At 40.1% G+C, this 14869-nt stretch overlaps 2 protein-coding genes across 3 annotated transcripts in view; one reads left to right on the top strand and one right to left on the bottom strand.

The window, feature by feature from the left end:
* The window catches only part of LOC135494754 (TELO2-interacting protein 1 homolog), a 412060-nt gene that overhangs the window by 203650 nt on the left and 193541 nt on the right, over positions 1 to 14869 (top strand). The gene's annotated exons all lie outside the window — the stretch shown is intronic.
* On the bottom strand, positions 3 to 1025 carry LOC135494334 (uncharacterized). Its single transcript, XM_064782251.1, has one exon. The coding sequence runs from the start codon at positions 1023 to 1025 to the stop codon at positions 3 to 5; it is 1023 nt and encodes a 340-aa protein (XP_064638321.1).

Raw genomic sequence — 14869 nt, 5'->3', positions numbered from 1 at the left:
AATTAATGCGTTGACTTTAATGTGAGATCCGCTTGTTGTTTCACAGCAGCGTATTTCACTTTCTGAGTGGTTGGTTCTGAACCAATGGTTGCGATGTTAACGGTTATCTCCCCAGCCGGCTTAAGTTGTAACTGGTCGGCCAACTCTGACGTAACGAAGGATTTAGTTGAGCCCTCATCAAATAGAATATTGGTTCTAGTGGAGGATAGATTGGATTTTATGTTCACACATGCGGTTTTTAGGAGGATTGAGTTCAGGGTCTCTGCACCATCTGGTGTTGCCACGGTGTTTGTATGGACTTGGTTGGCGGGTTTCGCGTTAGTGGCTGGCTTATCAGCGAATTTTGATGGAGTCGGCGGATTAGCGAAAAGGGTAGCGTGGTGAAGCGTAATGTGATGCTTTCCGGAACACATGCGGCATTTAAAATGCGACTCACAATGGCGGGATATGTGTTTGCTACTGAAACAATTCCAACCCAAGCGCTCTTTCTTAACGATATCCAAGCGCGTATTATGGTCTTTAACCCTTTGGCAATCAAGCGCACGGTGATTTCCCTTGCAAAACACACAGGGCCTTCGAGATTGCGATTTCGCGTCACTAGCGTTGGTGAGAAGTGCTTGGGCGGATGCGGTTCTGGGGGCGCTGAAATCAGAGTAATCATGCACACTTGAATTAGATTGACTAACACAACTTATATCCCCTCGCTTTCCTGCTCGCATGGCCGATATCTCCTTACGAATTGCTTCACATAACTCCTTCAGTGTCCAGTTGTCTGAACCGTGATCCCTAGAAATATTCCTCAGAAGTTCCTCGGGTAGTTTCTCGGTGATGATGGGAATCAGGAGTTCCCCGTGTGATTCTGGGCGTCCGATGGCCTGCAGTCCCCGTACGTAGGTCTCGACATTGTCGTGGAAGGTCTGTAGAGATGAAATGGTCTCCGTTGGTGATGGCAGACACCATAAGGCTTTCATGTAGGCGTTGCGTAACTTGTGCTGTTGTCCATACCTTTCCTTCAAAATCTCCATGGCGTGGGTGTAATTGTCACTAATCAGGGGAAGCCCCTAGATAACGAGAGCTGCCTCACCCTTCAGCTGGGCACGGAGATATTGGAACTTCTGGATATTCTCCAATGCTGAATTCTTGTCAATGGCAGCTTCAAACGAATCTATGAAGCTTTGCCATCGTAGAATGTCCCCTTCGAACGTGATCAGTTGTAATTTCGGCAAATTGACAGTTTTTGGTTTATGCGACGTAAATGATGTTGTACTTACGGCTGCGCCGGAGGCAACACTCAGTGAAGTATCCACGTTCGTCTGTGGTCGTTTTCGTTCAAGAAAGCCTTTGAAACACTTAATGTCCTCGTTTATTCGAATCACATAATCATCAGACTCTCGAATACAGTACCATAGTCCTCGGTGCCGAGCAGTTTGTCCAATATCTTCTCGTGTATTCCTTCAATCACTTCGAGTTTAGTGGTCACAATTTTGATTGTCGCCTCTAACAAGTCTGCCTCTGTATCTGAAAGTTCCGGTTTGTCACAAATTACCCTTCCTTTGGCAATTTGTTTGTCTAGTTGAGCGCGACGGCTCTGCACTTTTTGCTTTAACTTATCCATCTCAAAATTGAGAGTAGATCCTGGTCACGGCACCAATGTGCGCCTTAGTGGCACAAAGAGTAGGATCTGATGGAAAGATAATGAATAAGTTCATGCAAGGAATGAAGTGAACGCCATGGTTCCAAAAATGTGACTAACTATAATTCATAAAACAAGACAAAAGGTTACAATAATACTACAAACAATTAACATGATTGGTCAATATTAAAGAGGGTGTGATCGTATAGTGATAAAGATTAAGGAAGCTGTCAATCATGACATGAGTGGAGGATTAATACATTATACAAGTCAAGTGATGGGCACCAGTTACCACAGATACATCACATGTCGTACCGACTTTGGTTTGACCTATATACTATACATGTTGCATGTTTCTTAACCAGGATGAATTCCTAGCCACCAAATATCTATACGGTGAGCACAATGGCCCTTGGCCGTTTCATTACAAAGTGGTATATAGGCTAGGACTGCTCCAAGCAATTTTAATTTGTACTGTAAGTACTTTTGGCTCCCTGCAAGGATTTGGTTTAATCACACATTTAGAAGACGCTCATGAACTGGACAAATTTGATCAGGATAGCATATGCATCAAGTTCAATTCAGAACTGTTGAAAAGAAATCTTTTGAAGTGTGTACTAATTTCAAGAAGATTTTACTGTTGCATCATTGCTCACTGGTGACAGTGATAGATCCGGCATTGGTGCCGGTGAATGGTCCGGTATTGAGAATATTTCATCAAAGTTGATTTGTTGAAAAAAAGGGAATATACAGTTGTATGAGACAAGAATCATGATTGAATCGAATTAACGTAATTTCTACCAGGGGTGTCATTTTCCTAGATAAAACTAGCCAGCTAATGTGAATGAATGCAAAGCAGAATAGTTACACCTACTTACCATTCCATCAAATTCAGCAACATTTTCATTTGCTGCAATTAATGAAAAACTGTTACTTTGAGTGCATACGTACAATATCAAGTCTTGCTGCAGTTGTTTGCACAGGGGAATCCCCCATATGATTAAGCTCAACTACCAATCATGTATAATCAGGTCAACACGTGGTTGGCCTTGGAATTGGAATTATCCATACCACTTTGATTGCGTCATCTGAGAGAATACATAACAGATTACACATTTAAAGGATAACTCACCTTCTTTGATGATAGTGGACATTTCACTAGTGCTGGCAGTTGCACATTTTATGCATTACCAGCAATTCCCAACCTTTTAGCTGCGCATGCGCCAAACTCCCTTCCAGAGCCAAGCATACGTTTTCTATAGCAGATCGAGGTGAGAGACATCTCACGGCTTTCTGTGTAACTAAAGCCTAGTTGCCGATAGCGTATGTGATTCTATGACTATCAAGGCATTTTCAGGCCAAATTTTGAGTTGATTGGTGAAAATTTTTCCATGTCCACATATGGGTTGAAAATACCACGTGTATTGCAATTTTTCCTGATGTAAATTCTAAGAAAACATGAAAATTGGCCGACTTCTGTGGCCGTTTTGAATCACATAGAGTTTGCATATTTAGTTTGCCGATAGCTCCTGCAGATGGCAGCATCATACTGAGTATACTGAAACACATGCCATTGGGAAAATTGAAAATTGTTCCATGTCCACAGGGGGGGTCCAAATTGGTGTCCCAAGTGGATTTGAGGAGAGAATATATGTCCAAACATCAACATACATGAAAAGCTGGACCTCAAGTGATCTTTGAAGATATGAGAATGACTGCCCTTTGATAACTTCTTGCTTTATTTGTCCACTTTATGGCCTAAGATCCCTAGCTTTGGATGGTTCAATTAGGGACACTAGGGCTGGGAAGGGTCATGTCAGGGGGGTATGCGGGTGACCAAGCCCGAAATATTATATTGCATCGTTCCCTTCAGCATATTTGCCAAAGCTTTTGCTGTTGCATGGATTCCTCAGATGTTTGGGCTCTCTCAGCTCTGTCATTTGGTAACCTCTGTCTGGGTATTGGCTAGGTAGATAGGATGGGGGGGTTCCTGACAGTGTTGACAAGGAGAAACTCGGAAAACCGTGATTCTAGACAAAACCCTGTTCTTTTGATGAGCTGGAACACATTCAAAATTGTGAACCCACAATGAAGGCATAAAACTGACACAAGGCATTGATTTCTTGTACTAAAAATATATCTTATTATTTGATATAAAAAATATATTTTATTATTCGATATAAAATAGAGATTTCAAAAATATTTAATGGATACAACAAAGGAAACAACGTTTATGTCAATGTCAGCAGTCAATATCTAAAAACTTAAAATACATGTACTGGGTCACTGTTAAATGCTCATTTATCAAATATACATACTTCAGCAGTCATATCACCATAAATATTTGGCACCATCATTACATCATTGAGTCGAAGAATCTTGGACTGGCAGTAGATCTTGACACTTAAATGCTTTTAAGACTAGTGGTTAATACACTGCAACCTGGGAATTCTTAAGTATACAAATTATTCAACACTATTAAATTTACAACAATACCAACAAATGCAAGATACTGAAGAATATTGTACAAACAAGCAAAATCAATATTCTTGATGAATTGATTTTGTAATTGAGATTCAGATTGATGTCAATGTTTATACCAGTATTCAAATTCAAATTGAGTAAATTCAATTCTTGATCAGTGTAAAAGTCTGAAGACCAACACCTTTTTCATTATACATGTAGTGAGGTCAATATTTTCAGCATGTTCAGGGCACTGGCATGTGTGCCCTGAGTAAATCTCTCATTTTGGTTTCACTTCGAAGAGAGGTTTTTATGCCAAGATCTTGTAAACGTCTCTTCATCTCGACTACACCCATGGCGTTCAGATCAACGAGTAGATTCAGCGGAGATGGTTCAAATGATAACTTTGCCCGTTTGTTTATGCCCTCCCCCCAATATTCTAAATCTTTCTGCTGATACTGGCGAGGTTGCCGCTTCTGATCAGAGAGTCTAGTCCTCCGATAAGAAGCCCTCAGAATACCTGGGCAAGCTTCCTTTCTGTTTGAATGCTGTTTGTGGACAGATTTTATTTCATCATTTAATTTCTCCATGCCCTGGGCACTAAACCTCTTTATCCCACAGTGATACTCGGGAAGATGTGGCACATGATACAGAAGTAAGTGCATCTAAGGGGTCACTCTTTGTTTTTCATACCCTTTACGTAAACCTTCCAAGGAGAGAAACAAACTAATCCACTCTTTGGCTTTTATGAAGAGTTCTGCATTTTTTATGTCTTCTTCAGATGAGTAGTGACCAGAGCAAGAAGTGTAGAGCACAGAAAATGACCGCCAAATGTTAGCCACTACGTTTTGTGTATCGGGGAATAAACACTGATTTTCCAATAGAGTGTTGGGTAGTTTTTGAAGCAACTTTTTCTTTTCATCCCCGACTAAACTGGAGAATTCGATCTTACCAGTGCCTTTACCATTGCCATCTCTACCTTCCCATACTTTGAATGCAACTCCACAAGCCCGAATAGCCTTGACAAGATTGTTTAAATGGGAATCGGAGGCCTCAAGAGAGGTGGCTATCACCCCATACTTTTCTTTAGCGTCACGATTCTTTACTTCGGTTATAAGGTTCTCAAGAAGGCGGTCTGTGGTACGCAACATCATATGCAGTTCATCTACTAAAACATGGGTAACAACTGGAAGATTTACAAGAGGAGGATATTTACAACCAAAGGTTCCCGAGAGTGAACATTTCTTCATTTCATCAATTGTCCTAATCATGTCAACTTGGTATGTTACTGGCTCAACATCAATATTGCCCCTATCTTTTGTATGCATTTTACAGTGAATACATGCATGATTAGATGTTGCACCTGACAAACCTAGGACCATGAGCAGAAATTTAAAGTCAGCGCAGAGAACAACATCCAAATCAAATTTCTCCCTGTCGACTTCATTAAATCCCCGTTTATGCATTGAATTGATCGTCTTCCAAACATTGGCAAATGAATACTTGTACATGTCATAAGACTCATGACCCTTAACAACGGCAATGGCTACATGTTCAGCACTTGCAGAATTCTTTTCAAAGCTGCCAGATGGAAAGGCTGAGAAGCTTATTACACATAGACCTGTATTACGAGTAATGTTGGTGCCATCACCACAAAACTTGACTGTGAATGAAGGTTTTTTTTGCCATTTTCTACCAGGTGTGGATATTGATTTATGAATGATCGGATGGAAAACGCGACAAATTCATCAACATCAGAAATTCCTGCCCCTTCAGTTGAGCCCGGGGTGTGCTGCATGTGACAGATAGAATTCATCTCACCACGAAGTTGTTTTATTAGGTACAATCTGGGAAGGCCATTAGAAATGGTAGACAACTCATGGTAGAAGCTGTCAGAGACATAGAATCTATCCAGGAGGTACAAAATCTTTTTCAAAGTTTCTACATCAGATGAGGTGGGTTCATTGTAATTTACACTATGTGCCGTGCCAGCAGCATCCTTTACAACAAGGCTATCAAGCTGCAAACCTAAAATGTCAAGAAACCACAAAGCACAATGTGCTCTTGATTTCACTTCTTTTAATTTGCGCAGTTGACACTGGCGAGAGACCTTGGAAAAATCAGTTATTTTCCTACCTGGACAAGCCTCAGGATCTAAATTCACAGAGATTTTTGTCAAATCTTCAATATACTTTTGCAAATGTTTATTGGTTTCCAGGAGATTTTCAGACTTGTCTGTTTCATTTTGCATTTTCTGACACAACTCCTGCTCACTTTTGTTAAATTCTAATATTTCAAGATTCAGTTTTTTTACTTCATTTTCCAAATCAGTGATTGTGCTCTTGGCTTCAAATAATTCTAACTTTATGGCATTGTTTTCTGCCTGCATTTGCCGAAATGTGACCAAGTCATCTTCAGTGATATTTAATGTCAATAACTTCTTTTTCAGAACAACGCGTTGGTTCCCATTTTTTTTTTGAATCTTTTTCACGATTGGAGGGCATTCTCTCCTAAGTCGTTCACCAAGTCTAGTGGAAGTCAATGAGAGCGACAACTTGTATGTCTCTTCTAAAAACTGGTGAAAATGTTTCATGTATTTATCTACAGAGTTTCCACATTCATCTGCCCAAATCATGCATTTTCCCCAAGAAATTTCAATCGAATACAATATGCGATTGTTATGATTTAGAACAGGTTTTTTTTTATATTTGGGACTAGATTCTGTTCTCAGTTCTACTTGCTTGCTTAAAAGAGGCAAGGTTAATACATGTAATACTATAATGATGAACATACCAAAAAGAAAAAGCATTCATACCAAAATATTATGACTAGTGGACATGGCAGAAAACAATGACAATGAAATGTAACAAAATGATCCACAACCTGCAGACTAGAAAACGAATTTTGACATAACGTGCTGCAATACCAATGGCAGTACAACCTGAGACTAGAGTCTATTATTACATTCTGTACGCATCTTTTGTACATCTGATGAGGATCTTTTCAACAGGAGTACGTGGAATTTCCATGATGTTGTCCTCATCGAGACGATAGTTTACTGGTGTGAACTGGACGGACGGTTTTAACAGAATTGGGAATGAAAGGCAACGTCCAATACGTTCCTTATTGACGATATAGTTCCACCTGATTGGCAAACGAACCGACTCGAAATCTGGCAATGAATATGCAAAATATTCTTTTACACGAGCTGGAACGGGTTGGGCATAAGCGAATAATTGTCTAAATATATCCAAATGCATCGATACTTCGAACATATTCCAATCAGCAGACTTTCCACGAAGATGTAACTGTAAAACATTGAACAAGGCATTTCGTCCTGCTTCTAGCCAGTCTTCCGTCACCACAGGATTTGCATATGTGGCAACAACATCTCTGGTCAAATTATATTCAGGCTCCCATGACGAGGCAGACAGCGGCCATCCTTCCCAATGGACGAGGTAGGAGTATGTCTGAAAAGAAAGAAGACGAAGAAATAACATAATGCTAGAACTGCTTGCATTTAGTCTATGCAAATTCCGCTACAAAAATGTGCATTCCATGGCCAAATTCGTAAATCTTCCTAAACTAATGATTTATTCTCTAAATATACTCTTTAGTTTATTATTATGGGGGGAAAAGGTGACTAGCGGTAGAAATAAATTAGAGTCCTGTAGGTTCTGTTCACTTCTTCTAATTCAATAAATTGCTATCTGAAGTCAGGATGGCAACAACTGGAGTATTCCAAGATGGATTATAATCGATGGCCTACATGTACACTAAACGCATATGTACATCATAAAACAGTCACACACACAGGTCATACAGCAGACACGGTCCGAGGGCAAGACCTTCGAAAAATGTAAATAAATCTCGCATAAAACCTGTAGATCACATAAAACCAGTGACTGATTCTTAAAATGTACTCTTTCATGAATCAAAAAATCGCAATTTGGAATCAGAATGGCAAAATTTAGTGCTATAATAAGACGCATTTATATCATCAATTTGTCTAATGCATTCGTACATACAATACATACACACATCATGCTTCGAGTTTTCAATCCGATAGTCAATCGTCACCTATTGCTTACCTCACGGTCTTTCTTCCATGTAATTATCCTAGATATAGGCCAAAATGTGTCGTTAACATTCTTGGGCCGACATTTGAGTTCTTTTTTTAGTGATAAGTGGTCGTTATTTGTAGCAAGAGCTAGAAAATCGATGCGTTTTCCTCGAGTTCTTGAAGCAGTGGGCGCAGCCATGATGAACGCTCTGATTGGCTAAATTGGGTCACGTGTCAAACTCGATTGTAGCGCCTGCATTTAGCAGCGGCATGATAAAGTTGGGGATTGCTGGTAATGAATATCTACAATTGATGAAAAAAATATTACTTATCGTACAATATAAAGTCTATCAAGGACTTTGCTACTTAAAGATGCAACCGGGGTATAAAAGGCTGATAAAATAGGTCACCTTACTATTTGCTGCTTGAGCATTGTCTGGAGAGCTTCTCACAGTGCATCATGTCATGCATTATGGCACTTTGCATTAGAAAGCTACCTGGATGAGTCATCACCCTATCAGACTAATGGGAAGTTGCATCTTTAAGTCTAAGACAATCAAAACATCAAAAAGGCTTCTTCGGTTGACATTATAGTCATCAATTGTGGTATTAAGAGTATGTTGTATGAAAATTTCAAACAAAACCATATCACAGATTACACATTTACAGGACAACTCACCTGCTTCAAGCATTGCCATTTCCCCTGTACATTTTTGATGTTATGCAATTGATACAAAAAAATATTACTTATTGTACAATATCAAGTCTTTCAAGGAAAATGATACTGAAGACAATCAAAAATATGTAAGGCTTCCTCGTCTACATTCATGACATTGAAGTCCTCAATCATGATATTGGTAGAATACTACAGCAGATATTTTTGCATTGTATGAAAATGGTATCATCCAAAACACTTTGATTGTGTCATTTGAGAGAATCCATATTACAGATTACACATTTAATACCGGACAACTCACCTTCTTTGAGAGTGGCAAGTTCAGTGTTGACGTTCAGATGTTCTGCAATAGATGAAAAAACTATTACGCATTGTACAATATAATGTCTTTCAAGGAAAATGCTAATTGAGACACTGGAAAATGCTAATTGAGACACTGGAAAATAAGTATGGGGGGACTTAATATATTACTAATGTCTACATTTTACAGCGCTTCGAAGTTGCTTATTTTTGAAGCCATCAGTTATCGTCAATCCGCAGTAGTACCGTCTGCTTTAAATAAACAAATTTGTTTAGAGCCAAGACTCAGCCCGTCTGCTATAAATAAACAAATTTGTTTAGAGCGCGGGAAGGCGCACGGCATCACTTTTATTCAGCCAGCGTAATCTGTGAATGCAAATGACGCGCGCGGTCTGGCTGGGATCGGTGACGTCAATAGAAACAACCAATGGAATGCACGAAGCATATGACTGACAGATCTAATGGCGGCGCTTGGTTTTATTTCCCACATACTAAGTAGGCACCATTGTAGCACCATCGGTCCGTCGGCATTCCTCAAAGGCTCATATCGCATGATCGCGGCACAGAACGTGATAATTGGCTGTTGGGTTATGTGATTTATGGGTTATGGGTCACAAGTACTGAGTGAAGAGAGTAATCGACGATCTTTTCGGTGTTGTATGTTGGGAATGTTTTAACCGGGCGGCAATTTTTTTTGACCGGGCGCTGGATTTTAGGCCGGGCGGTGATGGTCTCACTTGCGTTTAGTCCGGGCGCAGTGCCCGGACTGATGTATTAGTGGAGAACCCTGCATGGTTATTGTAACTATATATAGTCCTTGCCAAAACTATCTAAAAGTATCAGTAAAACTGCTAAACTATGAATTGTATCTGCTTACTCAGCTGAGCGCCAGGCCCTTGGGCCTCTTGTTTATATGTTGTTTTTGATGACTGAACACATCTGCAAGGTGTCCAAATACCAAGATTTCGAATCCCAATGGTTCCAATCCTGCAATGAAAACAAATAAAAAAATTAGGACAAAAATTATGCATTACTGACCACCAACCTCAAAGGCATTGATTGGGCCTATGTTTCGACATAATTTGCCACCATTTCTTCACTATTAACCATGACCATGCTCATGTACACAAAGTCCCTGGATACGGGGTATCCAGAAACCCTGCTGCCGTAGACCGGCTGAACTTGCAAAGAAACTAACTACTTGTAGAAGAGGAAGCCGGAAGACAAGAGAAATAATTAGAATACATGTAGTTTATTCGCACTTACAATCACAATCAGTTTGTAATCCTTAACGGCAGAGCACGCTCAAAGTCCTTGTTCAGAGGTGATTGGCAACAGAGGGAAAGAGAGAGAGAGCCAGCGTGCCCAGTGCTTAAATACCCAGAAGCCAAGTCACGAGCTCAGAGGCCAGGATTACGGAAGACGAATACTGCTGTCGCCGCAATCCCCCGACTTGGAACCGCGTGACTCGGACACCTGGACTCACTGCTTATAATGTGTAATAATATTAATCAAGGCTAAGAACAATGGCGAACAGCTTGATAAGGCACGTTCGGTATACTTCAAACGAGTTGAGTTAACCCTATGAACACCGTGAAGCCTACCTTTTAAGGGCTTCACGGTACATGCCCCCCCTTGAAAAAAACCTGTCTGTCCCCAGACTGAGAATAGTTTTAATATTATGTTGTGAAAAATTTATGAATGGGAGATTGTTATTGACCCCATTGATATGCTATGTATGTTTCGTGGGACTACGTAACCCCTATGAAAGAAAAATAGATAACCAATATAGATAAATGTTTGATAAGGCAAGTACGACGCTCCAAAGCCGTGTAAGACAACCTTGCAGCACCGCACACGCTTCGCCAAGATTGTTCACCTTCCTAATTTTTATCAGATAAAAATAAACGGTAAGTCTAACCTCCTAGCAAATATTCTTCACGATACCCACTGAACAATAACGACGTACCTATGCACCGTCATCCCTATCACCCTCACGGTACACCCCAGCAAGGCCAACCTTTATTACTCTGTGGGGTGAATAACATTACCTTTTAAACAGCTGGCTTCAGGGGGATGATTGGAACAGCCGGTATACCTGCTGACCTGCTGAACCCAGGTTAATGTTATTTTCAATCCACGATTGCAGGTCACCTGATTTTCGAGATTTCGCGGGAAATGAAATGAAATGAAACGTATGTCTGCAGTTCAAATGTGAACAAAAATGTATTTTTGGTACTTTTGGTTGCTGGACTTGGGTTTTCCCGCAGTTAGGAGCTGGGGTCAAATTGGTGGCCTATTGTTTATGGGTGCTGTTTTAGTCAGAGCTAGCCCTTGATTATGAAGGGATTTTCAAATTAAGGTGACCATGATCTTTTTATGTGCTCACCACAGCTTTCAATACTTGATGTATGTGAAGAGGCGCGCGGAACCTGACATGGCCTTAGCAAGGAGCTGCTCACGGTGCTGAACTTCTAGCTTGCCTGTCGACTAAGTGCCTTTTTGGCCGAGACATTGCTACATGTAGGTGGAGCACGCATTTGAAAGTAATAGAAGTGATAGTATAGTTGGTTCGAGCCATTTGGTAGCCGACATGTGATGGCCTATCTGGGTTCTCCTTCTTCTCCATATAAAAAGGGGCATATTGCTGACTAAGGAACGAGGCATATTGACATTGCCTCATCATCTCTATCGGACCAATTGATATACTTTAATATGCACGCGTACATCACGCCACTGCAGGGTCCGAGTCTGTGGACAATTGGTTTCATTAATTTGTCGCTTCGATATTGCTCCTTTATTGCATTCGATTTTCGTCGCAATTCAATCTATTCAAGATATAGTCAATTTGAACCTGTCTGCGCCAAGGATAGATTGGTTCCTGATCGACTCACTAGGGATACGCAGTAGAGCACAATGTCATGAAAAACGACCCTTTGTATTGTAAATTCCAATCACCTGCAGGACAGGTCAATTTCTCTCAATAAAATTAATTTTGTAGACTCCTGTAATCTCTACCTTATTAAAAAAAAAGACAGTGGTGTTAGTCCCAAACTGGTCATTTCTATTTATTTTGACTTCTGTTAAATCAGGATACCTCTCAATTACAGACAGCATTTTGTATCCTTGTGCTGTACAACCCAGCCTGGACATACCACAGTTGTCCATGGAGAAGTCTCATCCTCTCTGACACTTCTTTCTGTAAAGCTACCGATACAGCATACTGAACTACGGATATCTTCCGTTGCCTCCTGTAATATTTACATACCATGGCTGATTAGTTCAATCATATTTCATCCAGCTGGCAGCTCTGCATTGGAAATTCTAGTGGTATAACGTGTTCTCTTGACCTTCAAACTGTGGTATAAAGCTGATATTTACTACTTTACACCCTCAGTCCTATGTTATTAGGTCATCCAGCTGAGCACCAGGTCCTTGGGCCTCTTGTTAAATAAAGAAATATTATAATGTTGATCAAATGAATTACAAGAGAAAAAGGAAGTGAGGGCCATCCTATCCACACTCAATTCAATATCAAAGACTGCCAATTACTTAGATGCTACAGCAACATGATACTATGGCAAACCATCCTGTATCACAAATCAAATATCAATATCTTTGATACATTGAAAAACTGAATTGTATAAAACCTAAATGAGAGAAAAAAACCATGTTGTGTGGATGGCTTAACCTAGGAAAAGTAAATAACTCTCAACTATCTCATTCCATCAATAATCTCTCAACAATCTCATTCCATCAATCATCTCTCAACAATCTCACTCCATTAAATCTCTCAATAACATCACTCCATCAATAGTCTCTCAACAATCTCACTCCATCAATAATCTCTCAACAATCTCACTCCATCAATAATCTCTCAACAATCTCACTCCATCAAGTCTCTCTCAATAATCTCATTCCATCAATCATCTCTCACACATCTCACACAACCTTTATAATATGCCGCCTGCCAAGAAGCAAAGTGCTACTATTCGTCGTAAGATAGATAAACAACGGAAGCGTATGGATTTGCGGTCTTCCGCATCACTTGATCAAGGTGACTCTTTGAATGCGGCATGCACTAGAATGTCATCGACATATATTTCAACACCATCTAGTCCTCTGAACACATCATCAACTGCCTTTTGGAAAGCCTCACTTGCACTTGCTAAACCAAATGGGACCTTTTTGAAGTGGTAACATCCTCGTTCAGTTATAAAACAAGTCAAATTACGCGATTCTGGCGCAAGTTCAATTTGATGAAAACCTTTTAAAGCGTCAAGTTTACAGAAATAGCGCAATCCATTTGCAGAATGTAAAATGTCTTCAACAGTCCTAGTCGGATGTCTTTCTCGTATGACGGCTTTGTTAACCTCTCGCAGGTCAACACACAAACAGATCTCTTTGGAATCCTTTTTAGGAACAGCGATAATATTCGACATCCAAAGTGTACCTTCGTCTATCGGTTCAACAATATCCATGTCCACTCTGTCTGTTACCCCAAATTAGAGGACAATCACATCAAAACGTCTCAGATAAGTACAGGATGACAGTATCATTGCACACATGAATAAATTTATTGTATACTGGTTTGACCTCGGCACCCTAAGAGAAACTGAGGTTGACCTTACAATCACTTAGCAAATGTGGATGAAGATAATCAAAATCAATAACTTTACTATCAATACTGAGCCTAACCTTCATTCGATCATGTAAGCAGGTTTCTTTAGTTTGTTGTGTTCCATTAACATGGCGAGATCACGTTTCTTTTTTTCAACTTCTATTTTATTTTGGGCGATTAATTCCTTCCATTCAATAGCTATGGCATTTTGTTTGCAAGTCTGTAGTTTTTTGAACTGTTTCATATATTTTGCAAACATTTTGCGTGCATTGATGAAGCTGACGCGTTTACCTTCATTTTCTTGCAGATTAGATAGCGTCTTTGCCGAGTAATTGCATAGTACTGAGTTGGGCAACGCCCAACACCTTTGTAGCAATTTGCAGGGATAGCAGGCAGACTGATCTGACGCTACTTTCTCCTGGGCCCTTTCATCTGAGAAACCATATGTTTCTCAACTGCAAAATGTCTTTTCTGCAGGCTGACATCAGTAAAGTTGTCATTTTCTTCCTAACTTTACTGACATCTAGAAACTGTTTTGAAAAATCATCAGGAGAAGATGAGCCATCAATAACACTGAATATGTAACTGTAGCTCAGTACATCATGTTGTTGTCTGACTGCAGTACGCAGACAGATCGGGACCTTTGGTCTATCAATGGTTGCCTGAGAGGTTAGCACATAGAAACGTTTTGTTGACAACCCTTTCTGTTTGTTAGTAGGAAGTGGCTTTGTTCGAAACCTGCCCCCATTGCTTCTGATGATAGTCTTAAGGTCAGCAATTTTGATTGACTTTCCTTTTTGTTTAGGTATTGGGCCTACAAACACAAATGTCATATTTCTGAGGACTTTATTATCAGAAGGTGTTTCAGTTGAAGGGCAGGCGTCAGTGCCAGTGACAGTAGTATCTGCTTGTGAAGACAAGCAGGATTCCACGAATCTATCAAAAGCAAACGCAGCCTCTTTTGCTTCTTCGTCAGGGAGCAGTTTATATTGGTCAACATCATAGCGCAAATCCTTCCAATATTTACATAGGAGTGCTTTCAGAGGACATTTTCTCTCCTTCCCCCCATGCCTAGTTGTATGGTTGAAATAGAAGCAATTATGGAGGTGGTTT

Source organism: Lineus longissimus, chromosome 10 (assembly GCF_910592395.1).
Source record: "Lineus longissimus chromosome 10, tnLinLong1.2, whole genome shotgun sequence".
NCBI lineage: Eukaryota > Metazoa > Nemertea > Pilidiophora > Heteronemertea > Lineidae > Lineus > Lineus longissimus.
This window is presented reverse-complemented; position numbering and strand designations above follow the sequence as displayed.

Coding starts and splice junctions, on each gene's coding strand:
- LOC135494334 (XM_064782251.1), bottom strand. CDS start 1,025: ATGGAGATTTTGAAGGAAAGGTATGGACAACAGCACAAGTTACGCAAC.